Source organism: Hyperolius riggenbachi, chromosome 6 (assembly GCF_040937935.1).
Source record: "Hyperolius riggenbachi isolate aHypRig1 chromosome 6, aHypRig1.pri, whole genome shotgun sequence".
Classification (NCBI taxonomy): domain Eukaryota; kingdom Metazoa; phylum Chordata; class Amphibia; order Anura; family Hyperoliidae; genus Hyperolius; species Hyperolius riggenbachi.
This window is the reverse complement of record NC_090651.1, coordinates 236,808,151-236,829,943: the sequence shown is the minus strand read 5'-3', so window position 1 is coordinate 236,829,943 and position 21,793 is coordinate 236,808,151. Positions and strand designations below refer to the sequence as shown.

The 21,793-nt window shown below is 41.3% G+C and overlaps 1 protein-coding gene across 3 annotated transcripts in view; it reads right to left on the bottom strand.

Moving 5' to 3' along the window:
• Positions 1–715: 715 nt before the first annotated feature.
• CDC42 (cell division cycle 42) overlaps positions 716–21,793 on the bottom strand; it is a 70,353-nt gene continuing 49,275 nt past the window's right edge. Inside the window, exons 2-6 of one of the 3 annotated variants that reach the window (XM_068240561.1) lie at positions 19,428–19,575; positions 18,581–18,653; positions 17,302–17,411; positions 13,714–13,911; positions 716–921 (exon numbers count right to left, since the gene is read on the bottom strand). In XM_068240561.1, coding sequence (XP_068096662.1) covers positions 832–921; positions 13,714–13,911; positions 17,302–17,411; positions 18,581–18,653; positions 19,428–19,532 — 576 coding nt within the window. In that variant the 5' untranslated portion in view covers positions 19,533–19,575 and the 3' untranslated portion in view covers positions 716–831. Of the gene's footprint in view, positions 922–999; positions 2,958–7,858; positions 7,950–13,713; positions 13,912–17,301; positions 17,412–18,580; positions 18,654–19,427; positions 19,576–21,793 lie in introns of those variants that run through there. The other 2 variants (XM_068240562.1, XM_068240563.1) reach the window with 2 other exon arrangements.

Here is a 21,793-nt window from a genome sequence, read left to right as displayed (position 1 = left end):
ACACCTACTGCTTTGTCAACGTGACTGACTTCACACGGCTCAAAAAAAAGCTATCATTGCTCCTAAAGTGGCCACAATACCAAAACCTAGCCCTGCCCATATTCCCGTTTCTCTGATCTGGTTACTGGCCACTGATATGCACACATCTGAACTGTGCATGTGGCCAGGCAACGGACAAGGTGACTAAAGTTGGACTTCAGAAGGCTTCTCAGTACTGAAACCCAGGATCAGTCCCTCTTGGCAACAAATAAGTGAAAAAAAAAATTCTATGTCTTTTCACTAGCCCAGAAGAATTAGTCTATGTCTCTGGCCTTTGATCTGATGCCCCCAATCGGTTACACAGTAGGAAAGAGGACTCCAGTCTTGCTTGCTTTGGGTGTTAAGGCGTTCCTACCAGCTTGATGAAAGACGGACTAATAAAACAGGTTTAAAATTAGTTTGTTATAGATGACGCATGCCTTGTTCTTAATATAAGACATTAGAAACCGTAAATATATAATAAAATTACAAAAGACAAAAGAAGGGGGATAGAGAGGAAAAAAAACACAATAAACAAAAAACTAGCCATGATCAGTGTCTTTTTGATAGATACACAACTGTTCAAACTAATCTTTCTACTGGGTTTAATGTCGCTGAACTTATTTCTGACCTTGCCACTGCTTTTTGGGTGTGATGAATTCAGTGCCTTTGTCATCAAAAGGAGAAGAAAAAAAAATATAAGTTTATATTTAATCTTTAGTTTGATTTTAACATGATTTTTTTTTTTGTTTTGTTTTAGTTTGACGCCGACACCAGCTTTGGAGAGGGGTAAGGGAGACGACTGAAGGGTGTTCATAGCAGCACACACTTGCGTTTCTTCTTGGGCTCTGGTGGTTCCAGTGCAGCCAATATCGCCTCGTCAAATACATTCTTTAGGCCTTTCTGGAAAGGGTCAAAGAGAAAAAGAAATGGGCAGTCTCATCTTAAGATTTCAGAATCGATAATATTGAGAATCAAAACAAAAACCTCCCAGTTAACAGAAGAAAAAAACAAAATCCAAATAAATAATTCTAAAAACTCCCAAGTTTTGACTTTTAAAACAGTTTTTGTTTTTAACTTTCTACATAATGCCAACATAAATGTCAAAGATCATAAACTTCCAAAAATTCAAAAGCTTCCTAACTAAATTCTGATCTTAGTACAGCTGGAATATTACCTTGGAGTCAGAGGCCACAAATTATTTGAACTTGAATAGAATATGTATTTTGGGAATAGATAAGCAGTTAATGACAGTTTATATGAAGCCAACGATCAAAAAGAAACACCCAAAAGGTATAGAAAGCCTGTCGGAAAAAGAGCTTCTCAAGACTGAGAACAGTCATAGTTAAGGAAAATTGGCACAACAGTCTCTTCTTTGTGTTAATAAAGTCCTTGGTTGCAATCAGTTCGATTTTGGAGCTTCTCTTCGAACAGGTCTTTGTCAGATTTCATAGTAAGTGGCAACTAACATGGCACAGATGGCAAATAGGCAGAACATACATGAAAAGCACATCAACACATTTAGCAGCCATTTAAGCAAGTAACAAAATGCTTCTCAGGGAACGATAAGAAAACCCCAAAAACAAAACAGAATGTAATTCAAAAGATAAACAAAGTACAAATTTCCCTGCGAAGCACACCTTATGTATCAAGAAAAAGTTAAAAATAAAAAACTACTTAAACATACAATGCTGAGGAAAACTCAGTCTCTGCATATTTTATGGCATTCCAGTAAGTAATAACACACAATGCTTTGTCATCAAATAAAAACAGTTCTTTTTGAAAGGTACAGTTGTAAAAATATGGATTAAGTAACATTTTCTTAGAATCTACCACAAAGCAAATTGACACTAATCACTACAATGCACAGCCAAATGGTTTGTGGATTTGAAAAGGGGTTAGGGCAACCCGCCCCTTTCAAAATGGCTAAGTAAGAAAACATAGAAATATCTTAAAAGTCATGTTCTAAATTGACTTCAAAACTCCCTCTGCCCCAAATACACTCAGGCTTGGGTAATCAATTGAGATTTCTAACCTACAATATGTCCAGTTAAGGAGCACCATCTGTCTACACAGTGAAGGTGGCCATTTTGTTCAGTGACCTAGAAAATTGAAACTTCACTTAAAAAAAAAAAAAAAATAGCTTTAAATCCACCAACGTAATTTTTTTTGACAACTGGCAGAGTGAAGTTATGTAAAAGTGCATTAAAAAAATAAGCCAAAACAAAACCTTATCTACAACTTAAAAGATGTTAATTTAATAATCTGCTATAATTGTATCCAAGAAACTCCAGTGGTGATATCAGAGCACTGACGTACTATAACCACTATGCGTGTATGAACCATGTATGCACAGTACAGAACAGAAAGGAGCAGGATGGTTCATAACAGTCAAGGCAGGGACAGCAAAGTCAGGACTGTCAACAAGGAGATCCTACTACTGGAGTTGGTCTGCAAGCCCACAAAATGGCTTCTTCACTGTGAAGCAGTCACATCCAAGCTCACTACACATCCAGGGTCACAACACATGTAGCAAATAAAGAGAACCTACACAGTTTGTACAGTTACTGTGTTTAAGTGAATAATTTTTTTTTAGCAAATAGACTACATAGGCAACCCAAGAAACAGTTAAGAGAGTCCAATTTTTGCCTTGTTTTACAGCACAGCAAGAAGCTAATGCAGATCAGGTTGGGATTGTTAAGGAAAGACGCACAGGTTTTGCCAACATCTCCACTTTATTAGAGCTTTCGTTCCGATTAATAATTTGAATTGCTACAGTAGATGGACATAGTAAGCAGCATCGAGAGAAAAGTGGGGAAAGGAGGAGGAAGAGGAAACGGTTTAACAGTTTAGAATATACAGCACTTCCTTTTTGGCTGAGTTTCCGGAGGCTCGAGGGCAGCTAGGATAGCCTCATCAAACACATTCTTCAGACCTCTCTACAAGACAGAGGGAAGGAAAGAAAACAGCAGCCAGGTTAGAGGATTAGAAAGAAATGGAACAGCAGACACATAATTATAAATAAAAAAAAAGCACTTTAGGAACCAGCAGTAATTCCTAATCACAGGAAACTAGTAGCAGAAGACATGCTATTGTTAGTGTGGTTAGAAGATAAAACTATAGCAAAAAGAAGCTCATGGCATAGAATCATTTCTCCATTTACAGCAAGATGGAAACATGGTCTGTCTGATGCTTCCATATGGTATGCTGTCAGAGACCCAATAATGTAGTTCAGGGCTTCAACTTTAAATTCCAAAATGCTTGGATTCCAATAGTAAATAAAACTGTTTAAAGAGAACCCGAGGTGGGTTTGAAGAATATTATCTGAATACAGAGGCTGGATCTGCCTATACAGCCCAGCCTCTCTTGCTATCCCAAACCCCCCTAAGGTCCCCCTGCACTCTGCAATCCCTCATAAATCACAGCCACGCTGCTGACAAACAGCTTGTCAGAGCTGGCTGTGTTTATCTCTATAGTGTCAGTCTGCTGCTCTCCCCGCCTCCTGCAGAACTCCGGTCCCCGCCTGCATCCCTTCCCTCCCTGCTGATTGGAGGGAAGGGACGGGGGCAGGGATCTGAGCTATGCAGGAGGCGGGGAGCAGCTGAGACTGACACTACAGATGTAAACACAGCCTCACAGCACGGCTGTGATTTATGAGGGATTGCAGAGTGCAGGGGGACCTTAGTGAGGTTTGGGATAGCAACAGAGGCTGGGCTGTATAGGCAGATCCAGCCTCTGTATGCAGATAACATTCTTTAAACTCACCTCGGGTTCTCTTTAACTGAATTCATAATACTTCCCACCAATTTCTACTGGTCAATATGATACATAAAAAGATGTGAATGACTGGCCTCACAGCTAGCTAGAAGCAAAGATGGGTTTGCTTGCTAATGGAGAAATAGTTCTGTTCCATATCCCTTAACTGAAATCCTGCAGAGCCACAGAGATAAAGCAAGAGCCTACCACCACCAAAAAAGGAAGGGGTTGAAAAACACAAGAAGGCCACAAAACCTATCTTTAAAAAAGTTGGGAATTTTTATAATTTGAAGCCAAAGATAACACAAAACATTATTGCAGTTCTGTGTGGAGGCAGCAATGCTATAGCTAGCAAAGTTTCAGTGGTCAAAAATTCCCACTAAGCATAGAGCAAATTAGCTTTAGGCAGAATGCGTTTTTCTGACACTTGCTGAATTCACCATTCTTCATACAAGCAGAAATGCTGAGCAGTGCAGACAGCAGAGCACCATTGCTAAAAGCAATGAAGAAGCATGGAATGCTGCCTCCCATCTCAGCTGCTTAGTAATTCATCTAGATCACAGGCGTTGAACACCAGTCCTCGAGGGCTATATCCATACCGGTGTTTAGGATGGACTGAGAAATTTGTTCTACTTGATGAACCACACGTCGATTCAGTCCATCAATTAATTTGAGCTGAGCCAAAAATGTGTGAGAACTAGTGGTGTTTAAATTCGCCATAGCCGCTTTGAAAAACCCGAATACTCCCACCTGCCGCTGCTCAGTACCAAACAAGCGGACAAGTTTAGGAGGAGCTCACTTGTTTGCAAGTCAAGTTACCACTTCTTGTGACTCTGATACGTCCGCTTTCCGGTTTGGAAGGAGGAAGCATCGGAGTCGCATGAAACACAATGTGACTCGCAAGCTAGTGAAATCCTCCTGACCCTGTCTGCTTGTTCGGTGTTGACAAGGGTTTCAAATTGGTTATGCTGAATTCGAACACCAACACTAGTGAGGACCTTGGCCCTTCAGAGCTGGAGTTAGACATCCTTGATCTAGACGAATCTGCTACTCATGGACATTCTATAAAATGGTTAAGGGCAGTGGAGGGGAATATATGCACTGCTTTTATCACGAACCGCCTTACATTCATTCAAAAAATGAGAGAAGCTGCAAAATGTAATTTGAGTGAAAATAGATGCAACAGAGAAATGAGCGATAATGGCTATACTGAGGGACATCAATTGAGTTCACCTGTTGATATCTGCAGGAAGCTGTAAGCTGGACTATCCACTACTCCCAACTGAAATCATCAGCTTGGAGTTGGCTTACATTTTTATAGAAGATCCAACATTTAAAGAGGAACTTTAACCTCAGATTCAGCTTTATCCCAATCAGTGGCCGATACCCCCTTTACCACAAGAAATCTTTACCTTTTCTTAACTATTTGCCATTCCTGGACGTGAAACTCACGTCCAGGAAGCCATGTGCGCTCCTGCGCGTCCACGCGGCCGATCGCGCGCGTGCACGCGCGCTCCCGGCCGGCGGTTTGTTAGCCAGTGAATCAGTGAATCAGTGAATCGGGCAACGGTGCCCGATCACTGATTCCTCTCCCCCGCAGAAAAAGCGACAGCTTCTCTCGGAAGCTACGCTTTTTCTGCTTCCTATGTCGCTCTAAGCGTACGTGGTACGCTTAGAGTGACGTCACTGTAAACAACTCATGGCTGCCATCTTGTGGCCAAAAAGTAAACTACATCTAAATGTTAAATAAAAATAAAAATACACATATATTTACAAAAAAAATACAATTTCAATCCCACCCTCCCAAAAATACCCACATAAAATGTTTAATTAAAAAAAAAAAAAAACATTACAATAAAAAAAAAAAAAAAAACACAAATATTTACCTAAGGGTCTAAACTTTTTAAATATCTATGTAAAGATGAAATATTTCTTTTTTTTTTTTATTATAAGCTTGTAAATAGTGATGAATGCAAAACGGAAAAAATGCACTTTTATTTCCAAATAAAATATTGTCGCCATACATTGTGATAGGGACATAATTTAAATGGTGTAATAACCAGGAGAAATGGGCATATACAATACGTGGGTTTTAATTATGGAGGCATGTATTATTTTAAAACTATAATTGCCGAAAAGTGAGAAATAATGATTTGTTTCCGTTTTCTTCTTATTCTTCCTTTTAAAATGCATTTACAGTAAAGTGGCTCTTAGTAAAATGTACCCCCCAAAGAAAGCCTAATTGGTGGCGGAAAAAACAAGATATAGATCAGTTCATTGTGATAAGTAGTAATAAAGTTATAGGCTAATGAATGGGAGGTGAACATTGTTCGGATGCATGAAGCGAAAAACGACTGAATGCGAACTGGTTAAACAGATCATCAGGGACATCTGGCTGATATTGTGGTGAAACCCCTCCCACAGTGTGAAGTCATGACCACGGTTCTGACAGTTCCTGCCTGTGAACCTTGTTGCATTGTGGGAAAGAACAGCTATTTCCAACTGCTAAACATACAGTATCACCCTTTGCGTAATGTTCATTTACTGAGACTTCTATGTACAGATATACCTGGCAGGACTTAAGAATATCAGAAAACAACTTAGAAGTATTTTCTAAATCAGAAAATACTTCTAAGTTGCACCCATCTCCTTCACATCAAAGTCAGCTACTGCCTATAACATTACTGCTCAGGCTACCCACTCCTAACTACGTGGAGGTTAAGCAGGGAAGAAACTATTTGGCTAATGTGACTTACAGTAACAGTGATGGAAAGGTAGCTTCTATTTTCTGCTCTACTTAATCTTTATTAGAATATTTAAAAATGTATTAACAATACGATCAATGTGACAGATCCTCTAAATGTAAAGGTAGCCATACATCTAGCGGTTTGGCTGTACGATAGACTTTTCAATTCAATCATTTTATAGAATCCAGAGAATAAAGCGTGTTCCAGAATTCCCAATTGATGAAAAGTGGCTGATTTCATGTCGGATCGACCAGCTAAGTAGATCCAGCAGGAAGCAAGATATCGGTCGATCACACAGGAATCGGCTACTGGTCACATGTCCTTGGATCAACTCTGAATTGAGGTTTGCATTCAGAGCATGGAGACAACATCGGTCAGATCCAATCACATAGGTGAATCGCATAGGATATCTTTAAAAGTATGTGTGGGTCACTAGTATCAACTATACTGAAGTCTATTCCTTAATAAAGTGGATCGCTTTGTCGATTGAATCAGAATCGCTAGATGTATGGCTATCTAAAGAAGCAATAAAATACTACGAATTTATATGGACATAAAACAATTTTGCCCGTTCAAAAAAAATAATAATCCATCTTAAGTGTTTGATAGTTGTGGACAGCAGCAAGATCTGCAACCTTCAGATTGTTATGCTGTCTGTGACCCTACTGTGGAAAAAATCTATTCCAGTGGCTACTTCGGTCTCTAATGTAACCCATGGGGCAAGATGTGAGGGAAAGCAGTTGTAAATATGATCGGGGTGGGGTACTAACTTTCCCCCTAAAAAACACTTTTTCAACTGCGGTCACTGTCAGGCATAGAGCCTTCAATCACAAAAAATTTGTTTTTTTTTTGAAAGAATTAAAATAGGAACACGGACCACAAAAACCCCAAATAAATTCTAACCATTTCCATTACCATCCAAAATAACATTTTGGTTGAAATTTGGCAAGCTCAATACTAGAAAAATGTATTTTGGAAAAAAAAGAGGAAGGCATGTGTGATCCGTTTGGCTTTTAGGGTTGTCCATGTCTCGGTTGAGACGTCCCCCTTCACGTTGTGTCACCAGTAATAGAAAGCAGACAATATAGCCTGGTGAGGATCACAACTGGTCAGATGTTCAGGCCGGAAAAATTACTTCACTTGCAGTAAATGTCACCCATGAGAGGGATAGTAATCTTTCCAATAGTGTGACAGACAAAAATAATGATCTGAAAGTTTAGTTTAGTTAATCTAGAGAAAAGACAAAATGGCTGGACTTACACTTTAGAACAAGCATCACATGGACACTTGCATTTTGATTTTAGGTATGCAAACCTGATTCTTCAAAGCTCATAGTTGAATAGTTAGTGTACTGCCAGACTAAGCTAGGAGTGGTAGTTTTTTCTTTAAGCCTGGACAGGTTCTGAAGCACCAGCAATGAAAGTATGACTGAAAGGCACCAGGAATGCAGAACATAAAGAAAAAAACATGATGACTGCAACAAGTGAACAAAAGACATGTAAACACAACATGACAGAACTGGTGAATTTTCAGGCAATGCATGAAGCAGGGAGAAGATGGTTTGGAGTTCACAGCATGCACTTCAGCTGCTGAACTTAGAAATAAGAAAGCTAAAATTAGAGACCAGAATAAAACCAAAAAGTATGACATTCAAAAGGTACTAACTGGACTCTCCTAAACCCATTGTCAAGTGGTTGCCTTTGGCATATAGAAAATGTATACCTGTGAGTTGCAGTTAAAGTATATTTCTAGGAAAGTGTGAAAGAATTCGTTTACAAGTACCACTTGCGCAGAGACAAACCTACCACAAACCAGGGCAAAATAAACTAATCAGATCATGTAAAATACATGACCAGATTACAACAGCAATGTAGCAGTTAGCACTCTCACCTTGCAGCACTGGAGTCTAACCTCAGCCAGGAAACTGTCTGGGGTTTGTATGGGTTTCCTCCCATATACCAAGAACATACTGCCAAATTAATTGGTTTCCTACAAGTCTGACCTTTGACTGTGGTAGGGATTAGACTGTGAGCTGGTCTGAGGGGTTGTCAATGGCATGATTTTGTAATGCTGAATATTCCATTCAGCAGGAAAGCATTGTACCAGAGAACTGGACATTTGAAAAAATAATGTTTCACGCCCATTATTTGAATTCCTACATGGTGTTATCGCTATATGGTCTTGTCTGTTATATTGTCTGCATGTTAAGGGAAATCAGAGGTAAAAGAAAAGATGGCTTTACTCTACTAAGGTGCAGCTGAGGCTTCTTCCAGCCCCTAGAAGTCTATCAGGTGGTTCCACACTGCAGTTCCGCTTTCCGCCAGGCCGCCGATGTCCCCTCAATATGATAAACTGCGCACTCGCAGAACGCGCCCTGCCACGGCAGAGCAATTATGAGGCCCGCGCAATCGCAGAAAAGCCCACAACCCAGTCTGATTCACAGATCGTTTTGGAGGGGACAGCGGACTCGCAATGCGGGACCTGATAAGACTTCTAGGGGCTGGAAGAAGCCCCAGGTAAGTAAAACTGCACTTGTCTTTACCATGGATTTCCTTTAAGCAACTACCAAGCCAAATTCCACGCAAGCGTAAACTTACTTAGCAAAATAAAAAATGATTCTGAAAAAGTCAGAACTATATAGAGGAAACAACCTTCTGTGAAAGCGGCCAGTCAAAATGATCAGTAAATTGCACAGAAGCTGCTAAATTATGGAGAAAAAGAAAGCAAGATGTCCGGAGTATCAGTGCTTCCCCATTGGCCAGCTGATCTGACCATCAATTGAAGGTGGTGAAAGCATTAAAGGCAACTCAGCACCTGGAAATAGTTTTTCTTTAAATTAACCTCCCCATACAGGTTAGTAATGGTGTGTGCCATTGGTAGGGGTGGGGGTTGGGGTGAGCCTCACTATTTACCTATGGGGTGCTGCTTCTTTGGGCTCCGGTCCATATGGGATCTGTCATCTCTACGGAGAAACTGCAGCTGCCGCATTTTCAACTCCCCGGCTAAGTGTTGCACTCTCCGCAATGCACTTTGGGAGATGTTGTCCGGGGTTGCAAGTACAGAGATGTTCTCGAATCCATAGACTACACCTCCAGACATGCATTGCGGTGGGCGTGCAAGGCACTTAGCTTGGAAGTTGAAAACGTAGCAAGTGCAGTCTCTCCCTGGAGAGGTTGGCAGATTACAATACGGACCAGGGCCCAGAGGAGCAGAAGCCCATATGTAAGTAGTATTGCCTCCCCCAAAAGCAAACTCCATTACAAACCTCTCTATAAAACAAATATTTCCAAGTGTTTAATTTCCTAAAGAGAGATAGAACAGGTGAGGCCAAGGTCAACCTTTACAAGAAAAGTTTGCAAACTTCAGAAACTAATAGATGTGAGAAGAAGGGCTGTTTCAGGCAGACCGCTCCTGATGGCTCGTTCTAGCACTCTGTTTTCTGCCGCCGCCTAGAAAAGCAATTGAGGTTTGTTGCATTTAGAGCCCAAATGTAGGAGAGTACAATGAAACTATGAACGAAACAAACTCCAAAAGCTGCTACTGTCCAGGAAAACTGTATCGACCGCAGCGCTCGATTTAACGATGGTTAACGCTGTGAGATTAACGCTTCCATCCATCTAAATTACAACACAGTGGACACTTATCACTAAACACCAGGGATTATTGTCAGCAGCTGTCCATCTGAACCAGCCCTAAATGTTTTTTCCTGCAGGTACTCTCAGACTATGGCCTCAATTCACTAAGCAGTTTAGACTAGTCTACTGATGGTTTCTAGTCTACGGATGGTTTGGTCAGTTGCATCAAAGGGTAATTCCCCATTACCAAATGTTTTAGACCTTTTTTTAGACCTGGTCTAAACCATTTGGTAATTAGGTGGGTAAAGCAGGGGAAATGATCAAAATATGCAATACACAAACAAGTAGCTATGACTGACATCCTTCTCCTCTGATGAGCTCTCCTCTGCATACAATTAAACTCCTGCATAATTAATTCAAAAGGTTCCATCCTCGCGGCTAAAATACCTCACAGAATTACTATATCTACAGAAATCAGCTGGTCTAATCGGTTCGGAAAAGTGGGCGTGGTTACTCCATGTTTGCCTTTGTGAATTGTGTAATTACTGAATGTTAGACCAGGTCTAAAAAACGGTCTTAAGCCCAATCTACACGATACGATTCTTTGTGCGATTCAATTACGATTGTATTTATGATCCGATTAAATCCGACATGTCTGATCGGGATTCGATTTGCCATTGCAAAACAATGGCAAATCGAATTGAATCGAATCCCGATCGGACATGTCGGATTTAATCGTATCGTAAAAAGAATCGTAATTGAATCACACAGAATCGTATCGTGTAGATGGGGCTTAAAACATTACACCAAACCATCAGTAGACTAAAAAACAACAGTAGACTTGCCTGAACTGCTTAGTGAATTGAGGCCTATGTATATTTTCAAAGTATGCTCAGTTTCAAATGCTAAGTTATATGGTAGTTAAAGGAACACTATAACAATAAAAATGTCTTAAATTCAAAATACATGTGTATACATATAAAAAAGTGCATTTCAATAAAATGCACTGCAAATTACTTTTTCTATGTAGCGGTCACTTGCAGAAGATATTCTTAATCTTACTGCTCTGAAACTCCCATAGGGGATTCTCATTGTTTTCTTTCTTCTTCTCAAAAAGCACTGCGTGTACAAGGATGTTGGGTCACCTGCCTACTCGTGTGCCACTATTCTGACAAGTTGGATTGCGAAAAGTATAAAATAAACTTTTAACCAGTTAAGATTCCTGGATGTGACACTAAAGTCCTAATTTGTTCTCCTGTAGATTCTAGGATGTGAGAGTGAAATGTCGGCCTCCAATACTGCCTGTGCTGAGTACAAGCGCACAGCCAAGGCAGTGGATTCACAACCTACAGCAACTCGTATGAAGAAGGCTTTAAGAGGGGTGGCGGTCAGCAATATGACGACAGTAAGCCTGTTTAGATGCAGCTTTACTATCATATTTTCAGTGATTGGTGTAAAAGAAATATTGAGCCTTTAAGAACAAAAAAAAAAGACGACATTACCCGATATACTGATGTTTGGCTTCAGCAGTCACAAACCCACCATTTCTACATACAACCAGCATTGGCATGTTCCATATTTCCCTCACTCAAGGTTATGTTTATTTAAGCTGCTATTTTTTATCTCTAGCTACACATACGTCATTTGTTGGCTCCAGTGGAAGTTAAATGAGCCAAAGTATGCAAATCCCATAAATTCCACCTTTGCTTAGCGTTTAACTCTTTCAACAAGAGCCTACTAAGAAATTAATAATCACGTTTCCCAAACAAATATTTTCTATATTGTACAGTGAAATCAAACTCCAGGTATATAAGTTACACATACAGATCTCACAGACAGTTCCTTTGTTTTACGGTTTTGCAATAACACAGTTGTGTTATGGCATGAGCTCAGTTTGAAGAACTTCTGCTTTTGCCGGTACTGGCAACACATCTCACTCTACAAAGCAAATCAATGGGAACTTAGGAAACTAAGTTGAAAAAAAATGTAACCTAACTCATGACTAATCCAGTTCGGAAGTCATTAGGCAACAGGAAATTACATAAGTGGCATCAGCAGTTTCTTCCCCCATCAAGGCTATGCTTCCTCACATTACTCTGCAGTGAACAGTTAAGGGAAGAAGGTTTTCTTACACTACAGTATTAAAAAAAAAAAAAAAAAAAGGATTTTCGATATGCAAAATAAACCAAAAATGGTTCCTGCTTAAAAAAAAAAAAATACACTGCCAACTCCCTTTCACCCTAATTTAAGGCATTTAATAATTCACTGACCCCATACGGATTACACAAGGATTGCTAGACTGCTTTCAGTTGCTGCCTGTTATGCAGGCCACCTGCAGATTCAATCTCTGATCAAATCTGCTGACAATCTATTGCAAATGTCAGACCAATTGTAAATCCAATCCAAGACCCATGCGAAAATACACGCTTTTTGTTGCTGTTTTTGCAAGCAAGTAGGAGTCCAGCCTTACTGTTATTTGGATGTATTTTTTAATCAGTTCAGGTCCACTTTTGACCTGTGGCAAACATTCCAAAACAAATGTAGCTATCTGCTATGATAGAGTCTAGGAGATGACTGGAAGTAACCCTCCTCTCCTTCACACCTCCATGGTAAAATATTGGGCTGGGTTCACATTACACTGCAGCCGCAACAAGGATGGTCACAACAGATCCGATGCACAATCCCGTGTCCATCAACATCCGCTGGGGTCTGTTATAGTGGATATGTCATATCATTGCTATTTACGATTTTCCAATTTCCATGCAGTGTCTGGTAAAGTCACGCAGGACAGGACTTTGCGTTCCATTGACACCACATACACAATGGATGTGTGAACAGAGTCTAATTAGCATAGATCCGTCAACATGTGTGTCCATGGCAGAAAACTGTCTGCTATCATAAAGTAGTGTTTTCACCCCTCCCCCAGCCCCCTATATCAGGTGAATGCAAGCCAAGCTTTTTACTAGGTGGATTTGTCTACACAGTCAGATGAGAACACCATAATGCATTCTGCTAATCTGCTCATTCAGGAACTCTGGAGAGCGAAACGATGGTTAGAGATCTCAATGCTGATGTGTATGTTCTTGTCAGCGATTATTTTGGTTGGCAGTCCTCTTTCCCTTGATTGCCGACTGCCATGAAGTTTCTGCAAAGTAGAAAGCCTGCTGCAAATCCCTTCCACTTCACAGGACAGAAACATGCTGCTTAACAGATAGCTGAGCAAACTTGTCTGGCAATCGTTGGCAAACTGTCCCCAAAAACTATCACAAAAGATAGTGTTAGGTGATTAAATGTACACAACTTGACAGCACTTCAGTTCTGGTCTCGGTTTATCCATAATGATAAGCATAGGACTCAAAGGAGAGCTAACTTTCAATCAGCAGGAGGATGAGGATGGAAAGAGGTCCTGTAAAAGGTTTCATTCAGTGTTTTAACTGCTGTGAGGGGTCTCATCGCATATACTCTTTCAGAGTGTTTAACTCTGCCACTAGGCTAAGTACCATAATCAAGTGACTAGTGTTTCAAGTATGTGGCACCCATGATCAACATAGAAGCTGTACTGTGAATAACTGACATGACATAACCACACCCACTGCTTATGAAGGTTTTTTCTTTACCTGTGTCAGTGCAGAACACTCCACATATTTAACTGCCTTCAAGTCTCGGGCCAGCTTCTCAGCTGTCTCTGGAGTGATTGGTTTCTGTTTGTTCTTGGCGAGTTTCTCGATTGTGGAAGGATCATCTCTTAAGTCAATCTGTGTCCCAACGAGCAGGAACGGAGTCTTGGGACAGTGATGAGTGATTTCAGGTACCCACTGAAATATAGAACAGCCTTTGTTCAGAGCATGTCACAAATTTCAAGCAAAAGATCAATGCATACTTTTTAATTACCAAAAACCCTCTTTAAAGCGGAGCAGTGGTTTTCAGCGCTGCTAGATTTGGGCGCAGCCGGTGCCTCCATAGACTACAATAGGAATCATTCCTATTGCACTCAGTGAGTAACGTCGGCTCCGTCAGAGGATGGAGCAGAGGTTGCTTAAAAACATAATAATTCGGCCTCCAGCAATCGCTATCCATGGCGGCCTGGAGGCGGAATAATAATTAAATCGGCCCGGACTTGTGCAGAAGCAGGATCAGCCATATAACAGCTGGATCCTGCACCTAAGTCTACCGGCGCCGATTTCAAATGTACTCCTTTAAAGCCCATTACACACGCTTGATTAAAGCCCCCCTACCCCACCTGGGTCCCCCGTCCTCACCAGCTATTTGCGCAAAATTAGTTAAACTGTAACGTATGCAGCGAATGGGGACGCGTACCTTCCTCTCTTGCGTTCCACTGCTCGCCTTCCTGCAATGTCACCCTCTACACTTCAGAGGGCGGCATTGCAGGAAGTGACGCGGCGAGCAGAGGAAGTGGAGAGAAGGTAAGCTCCCCGCTCGCTGAATACTTTACATTTTAACTAATATTGCGCAGATAGCTGGCGGGGAGCGGCCCCCCTCCCTGCCGACCACTGTCACTCCCGTCCTGGCTGCTTCCCCCTCCAGCATGGCGGCGACACAGAAACAGATCAGTTTCTGTGTTCAAAATTGCCCGTGTAGAGGGGGAATCTGTTTTTTCTATTGCCCGTCACTACCCCTCCGTGTAGCCGGATCCATGTGCAATCCAGGAAAAAATACTACAAATCCCAACTGTCCGTTCAGGTTTTGAAAACGGATCTACCTGAATGCAGATGGATCCGTTTTTTTTTGGTTGGGTGAAGATCGCTGCTATTTTTAACGTTGCTATCCGTGGCTCCGGTTTTGATCCGGGCTGAAAAATGGAGCCACAGATAAGTTTTTAGAGCAAGTGTGAACCGCCCCTAACAATTGGAACTAGGTCTGTACAATGAAAGAACTGAAGTCAACAGCAGGTATACAAAAAAAAAAATCACTCATTTAAAATGTAATTCATTTAATTTTCTGCTTTGCAATCTGAGATGAAGAAACACATAATAATTTTCCAGCTCTATTTAAAACAGACGAGTGAAAGACACAGTAACAGTATGGGGAAAAAAAATATAACAGAATTACAGTGATAGATTAAGTATCAGGCCAAGTGACTAAACAGTTCTGTAAACAGTGGGCAAATATTGCCGAGCTCACAGAGGTGTAACTAAAGCACAAGATGGATCCACAAAGTACTCACACATGAGGTTTACTGAATGGTTATTCTAGCTCTCAATAGACAATTAAAAGTTGTATTGAGTAAACTGGAAATATTTGTGTGTGCGCATTTTTTCTTGTGCGGCTGCAAAGGAACTAAATGTACCTTTTCTGTCAAATGAGTTTTCTACCTGCAGTAAAAATCCTGCGCTAAAATGCCATGCCTTGAAACAGCCCAGCTAAAATTACCGGCAGGCTTTTTGGGTGGGACAGGTGCTGCTGCTGGGCTTTGCATCATCCTACTGTTCAAACTGCAAGGGGAAAGGGTGGAGGAGGGGGGGAATAGCAGTCATCTGAGATCATTACAGCCTGCCGTTTTGAATGTGTATGCTGTAGGAAATGGCTAATGTAAAAATGTGTGGGGTCTGCAGGACAGACCATGTTCCTGCACAGGGGAGTTACTATCAACCTCTAAGTATATAGTTTAGTAATCACCCAGCTGAAAGAATCTTATTCAGGTGGTGATAAGGGGTTAAATTAGCAGAAATGTGTGTTTATGGTCTTCACTTTTCTGACTGTTGAAAGGCATTAGCAATATATCTTCAAGATTCCTCCCCCTCCCAGCATGGAGAAGCCAGAGTTTATTACAAGTTCAGAAGTGAAACATCACAAGCAGTCAGTCAGGAGTGGTGTACACATACCTCTCTCGGTGACTGCTAAGTATATATATTTTCCTGACTGCTAGTAATATTCCAGCAATAATCAAGCACATCTAGCTACCTGTTACCTCCTCTGATCAGCTTTTCTCCTCAGCCTCTGTGCATACTGTGAGAACACAGTGTACGTATTTGTGAGCTGTGTTAGGAGTGAAGGATGATATTAACCTATTGAGGACCACGGGTTTACTCCCCCCTAGTGACCAGGCGATTTTTACAATTCAGCACTATGCAGTTTTAATCGTTTATTAGTCGGCCATACAACTTAGCAGCCAAATGGATTTTACCTCCTTTTCTGCCCACCAACAGAGCTGTCTGTTGGTAGTATGTATCTGATTGCTGCTGTGATTGTTTTTTTATTCAATTTTATTTATTTTTTTTTAAATAAAAGGCGCTTTTTTTCTCCCTCCTCACCCGCTCAAGATCCAATCACTGCAATCGCCTCTCATAGACATGAGCCTATGAGAGGGATTAGAATGTGAGCCACTCCAGGGGACAGCAAAGTGACAAAGCTGTCCCCTGTACAGCGCTGCGCTAGATCGCAGCGCTGTACAAATTAAAAAAGCCGTTTATTTTATTTTTTTTAACAGCCTGCCAGCTTCGATCACTTCTGGCAGACAGATCACAGATCCTCACTCATTTCCCACTAATCCCCGCCTACAGTACCTAACGCCAATCAGCATTAGGTGGTCCTGGGGGAGCCACTCTGCGGCCGCCAATTGGCGTGAGGCGGTCGCAGAGCAGTTAAAGCAGACAGAGAGAATTGGGTTAATAAATACAGTGCCCCTGGCGCTAGTGGTAATGTGAACCCTAATACAGAGTAAAAACTTGATTATCGACATTTGACCTTCAAGCATTCAGTACATTCTGGAATTAGGGATGTCAATAAGATGCAAGTCATTTCAAGTTGATAAAAGATTATGCAGATCTTCTATGCATAGGTATGTGGCTTGAAAATGCTCCAATCGAATTCTGTCAAGGTGGAATCGGATTGGTCCATTTTCAAGCTGCACATTTCCATGCAAGATCTGTATAATTTCATCTCAAGTAGGAATGATCTGCATCTCATTGCACATTCCTAACTGGAATTTACTCAACAAATAACTGTTAGGTCATGCAGCCTGCAAAGTCAAACTTAGGAGGCCTTTCTAAAATGTAAAAAAAAAAAAAAAAAAGCCAGGCCCATCAGTAGACACACTGGCTACCTAGCAGCTGTAAAGTGTCTAATCTTGACAACATACATTGCTTGAACTGGCTTCATACTTCCTGCTTTATTTTAAGGGTTTTTTTTATTGCACATCCGGGATGAGAGGCCCAAAATCTATATAAACTCATCCTTAACTGTACCTTTTCTTTCACATTTTCAAATGAAGATGGTGAGACCACTGAGAAGCAGACAAGGAACACATCTGTCTGAGGATAGCTAAGAGGTCGTAACCTATCGTAATCTTCCTGTCCTGTAAAGAGAGGGAAAAAGGTTTATATCTTTCATGTATCACCAGATTGACAGAAAACAGTTTTAAATTACTGTAAATAAGTGATAAGGTTTCAGTACAATGAAAAGTTAGGCTGCTTATTGTACATGTACACTTCCATGACACATGGACTTTTTATATTGATGTTGATACACCAGTGTAAGTTTTTTGTAACAAAAAATATGTTTTACATATACCAGTGTCATACCTATGGCCCTAAAACTTTGCAGTTTTTGTTTTGCTTGGATTGTACCATTTTTTTACATGATATAACAGAATTAATGAAAAATCACTGATAAATTATTTCAGTTGCTGCATTTTTTAAAATGAACTTTGTTGTAAAGTTTGCTTTGAAATATGAACAAGTAGCATTTTGTACCCTTGCAAACATCTTTATAGCAGGCTGGAGATTTTGAAATTAAAGCAATATTGAAACGTGGCCTGGACTTCAAGATTGGCCAACAGACCTAAACATTTGCAACATTCACCTGGGTCATAGAAGGCTGCTGAAAGAGTAGTGTATAAGGGTTATAAAATTACAGTGCTGTGTGCATACCTGCAGTGAGAATTGTACTAAATTGTACTAAAATCCAAAAACAATTCTTACTGCAGTTGCACAGCTACCACCCTTACGGTGGTACAGCCCAGATAAGGCCTGAAAACATTTGTCACTTAAAATATAATTTTAAATAGAATCAAACACATTTGCAACAAAACTTATGTCTTGAAGTAGAGGCCTGCAGCGGGCCGGGTACCCGCGGGTAACCCGAAATGCGGGTCGGGTTCGGGTACCCGAATTGATTTAAGCTGCGGGTGCGGGTAGCGAGTTGCGGGTGCGGGTTGCGAAAACAAACAAGTTAATTCTGACTGTGTCTTTTGCTTACTTTAAATGTTACTTTAAAATGTGCACTTTAGAAGAAAATGTAAAAAAGCGAGTCGCGGGTCGGGTAGCAGGCCTGCGGGTCGGGTGCGGGTAGCGGTTCTGCGGGTATCAAATTCATCAGAAAGCGGGTCGGGTGCGGGTCGGGTGTGGGTATGAAAAAGTGGACCCGCGCAGGCCTCTATCTTCAAGTCTCCAGCCCAGCAAAACCTTTGTAAAGTGCATAGCATGCAACAGGTATAAGACAATACAATAGACATCAGATGCTTACCTGCTGTATCAAATAGCCCTAAGGTGTATGGCTCCCCACCAATCATAACTGTGACAGCATAGTTGTCAAATACCTGTAACATAGAACAGAGTGTGAGCACATATTTCAGGAAGAAGTGGTTACAGCTTTAGCATTTACAGCAAAGCAGAAGCCTCACAAGAGGATGAACTGTAAATTAACAGGAGAGTGAATGATGTTATTGTAAGGATTCTGTACTATAGGAATGACTGGTGATCAACCAAACAATTGAGGGTATTGTATATTAATACAAGTAGAACTTACATAAGCCCCAGCCCCTAACAGGCTTGGCATGTCACAGTGCACAAATCAAACTTGCTTATGTTAATGCTACAAACCGAGGCTACGTTAAACTAGAAGCATGCAAATCGCATGTGAATTTCCAGCTGCAAAATTAACAAGCGAATGCAAAATGGCATACGCATGCGGGCATTTTTACACACAGATATCATTTTTTTTGTCTCTTCCATTCTTACAATAAAGCAAATACAATTATTAAAGGATACCCGAAGTGACGTGACATGAGATACACATGGGTATGCACAGTGCCTAGCACACAAATAACTATGCTGTGTTCCTTTTTTTTTTCTTTCTCTGCCTGAAAGAGTTAAATATCAGGTGTGAAAGTGGCTGACTCAGTCCTGACTCAGACAGGAAGTGACTACAATGTGACCCTCACTGATAAGAAATTCCAACTATAAAGCACTCTGAACAGCACAGGTACACAGATGGTATTGGAAATAGAGGGTTTGACAACGCAGAAGAGCTTGGGATAGACGGGGCTGCACCATGCACTTTAGTAAGCAACGTTAGCATGAGCGGCACTTACCGTGGGTACATACTCTGACGGAAACTTGTTTGTGGTATATGAAATTAAGAGACAGGTTTTACCCACAGCACCATCCCCGACGACCACACATTTAATAGTCTGCATGGCTGCTAGCTTGTGATGTCAGTAACGTTTGTGTAATGCAGACCTGTAAAAACAACAAGAGAAGAGTGTCATTAGAAAGATGAAGTCAATTCAAGGCAAATTATATACAGGCTCTCCCCTATGTGCTGCCTGCCCCCCAAAAGGACCAGTTCCATCTGTTTCAACTAAAAATTGAGTTCTCTCCTACATACAGTTGTATGGTGTACAAAGCACTTTGTCATAATGCATAAGTGAACTAGCCATGGTAGCCATGGTGACTTCAAATTACCTTGTGGTAAACCATAACATGCAGCTTTACTACCTCACTGGCAAATATTCTATCCCTATTGGGTTCTGCTGAGCTCAAGCAAGACACTAGTATGAAAGTACAGCTATGTGCTCTCCTGCCCCATCTCATACTCCAAGCCCTGGCCCAGGCAACCCCCCCTTTCCCCAGATGACTGACCTCTGCACCAATGTAGAGGCCAGACAATAGCTAATGAGGTGTGGGACATGCATAGCATGCCTTAAAAAAATACCAAAAAAATGATGCTAAACCACTACAAGTTCACTTTTAATACATAAACTAGACGAGCCAAATGTTGCAGCAGGTCTTGTGTATACATGCAACCAGTTTAAACAGTCTATATGGCAGCTGCCCAAGTTAAAATCAGTAGGTTAGGTGCAGAGCGGACAAGCAATCCACAAAGTGCAAAAATAAAAGACAACAGCCCAGTGCACTCCCTGCCAGCCACCAAAAGACCTACTTCCCACAAACACAGATTTAATACTTGGGTGGAGGCAGTCTTTAATTTTAAACCAACACCCCACCCTTCCCTACAGAGGAAAATTCAAGCGTCACATACATCTGCTAAACTGTATTTTTTTTATAAAACACACTGATACATTTCAAAAACCAATCAGTTCAGCAAGAACAGCTACAACGTTTTATTACCTGACTGCTTACAATGAAACAAAGTGCTGGGAATAGGGCACAAGAAAGACTTAAAGAGAATCTTTAGTATATAATTCAAAAAATAATTAAAAATAGATTTTGACTTACCTGGGGCTTCTTCCAGCCCCCTGGACTCCTACTGTGCCTTTGATGTCGTCCTCCTGCTCCCCTTCGGCCAGCAGCGGCAACCCCTGCAAAGCTGGCCTGTCGCCGCCAGCTACTGCGCACACATGGCCAGGAGTGTTCTGCGCATGCGCAGTACGTGTAATTCATTACTGCGCATGCGCAGCTCTGGTCCGCGCATGCGCAGTAGCCACCCACCGGACAGCTTTGCGGCGGTCACTACCGCAGGCCAGAGGGGAGCAGAACGACATCGTGGGGACAGTAGCAGTCTAGGGGGTGGAAGGAGCATCACGTAAGTTAATTTTGTTTTTGACAATTAGGCACTTCACAAGTTAACGGTTTATTGCTCGGTCATACAATTTAGCATCCAAATACATTTTACCCCCTTTTCTTCTCAACAATAGAGCCATCCTTTGGTGGTGTCTTATTGCTGCTGCTATTTGTAGTTTTTTTTTTATGAATTAAGAAAAAGCTAAATTTTTTCATACATAAGCATGTGGATATGGCAGGGATTAGATTGTAAGCCCCCCCGAGAGATAGTTAAGTGACAATAGTATACTCTGTACATCGCTGCGCAAGATGCCAGCGCTATATATTTTTTTAATAAATACAAAACACAGCCTGCCTAATCAGCCACTGGCAGGCTGATCCCTGCAGCTGTCTGTTTACAATGACAGGAGCTCACACTCGTGCAAGTGCGAGCTCCCGTCTAATCTCGCTCCTCGCAAGAAGAACAACGGAGCCACTCTGCGGCCGCCAATCGGTCGCAGAGATGTTAAAATTCCCTTTTTTCTTTGTTTTGTTCTCGCTCAGTACGGTCTCAATTATACATGGACAGCAGCACAGCTATGTGGACATTTTCGTCAAGCACTTGCCAAATATATTTAGAGTGACCCAGTGCTGGAAAGGTGGGCAGCAGGAGGACCGAGGAAGCCTGGACTATCCAGAGACTTTCCTCTACTGAGGTAAGCATTTACCTTATCTTTTGAATCATTTCAGGTATGCTTTAGGCCCCTTTTATACTTCCCATGTTGCGGTATTCTCCCCGGCCACAGTGGCCATTTGAGACATGCCATACCGCCCGTGGTGCAAGATGATGCAACACAGAACCTACAGTGCTAACCTGTGACTCCCAAAAGTGCACCAGATGACGCACGATCATTTAATTTTTTTGGTTGCACCACGGGTATACTGCACAGTGTGG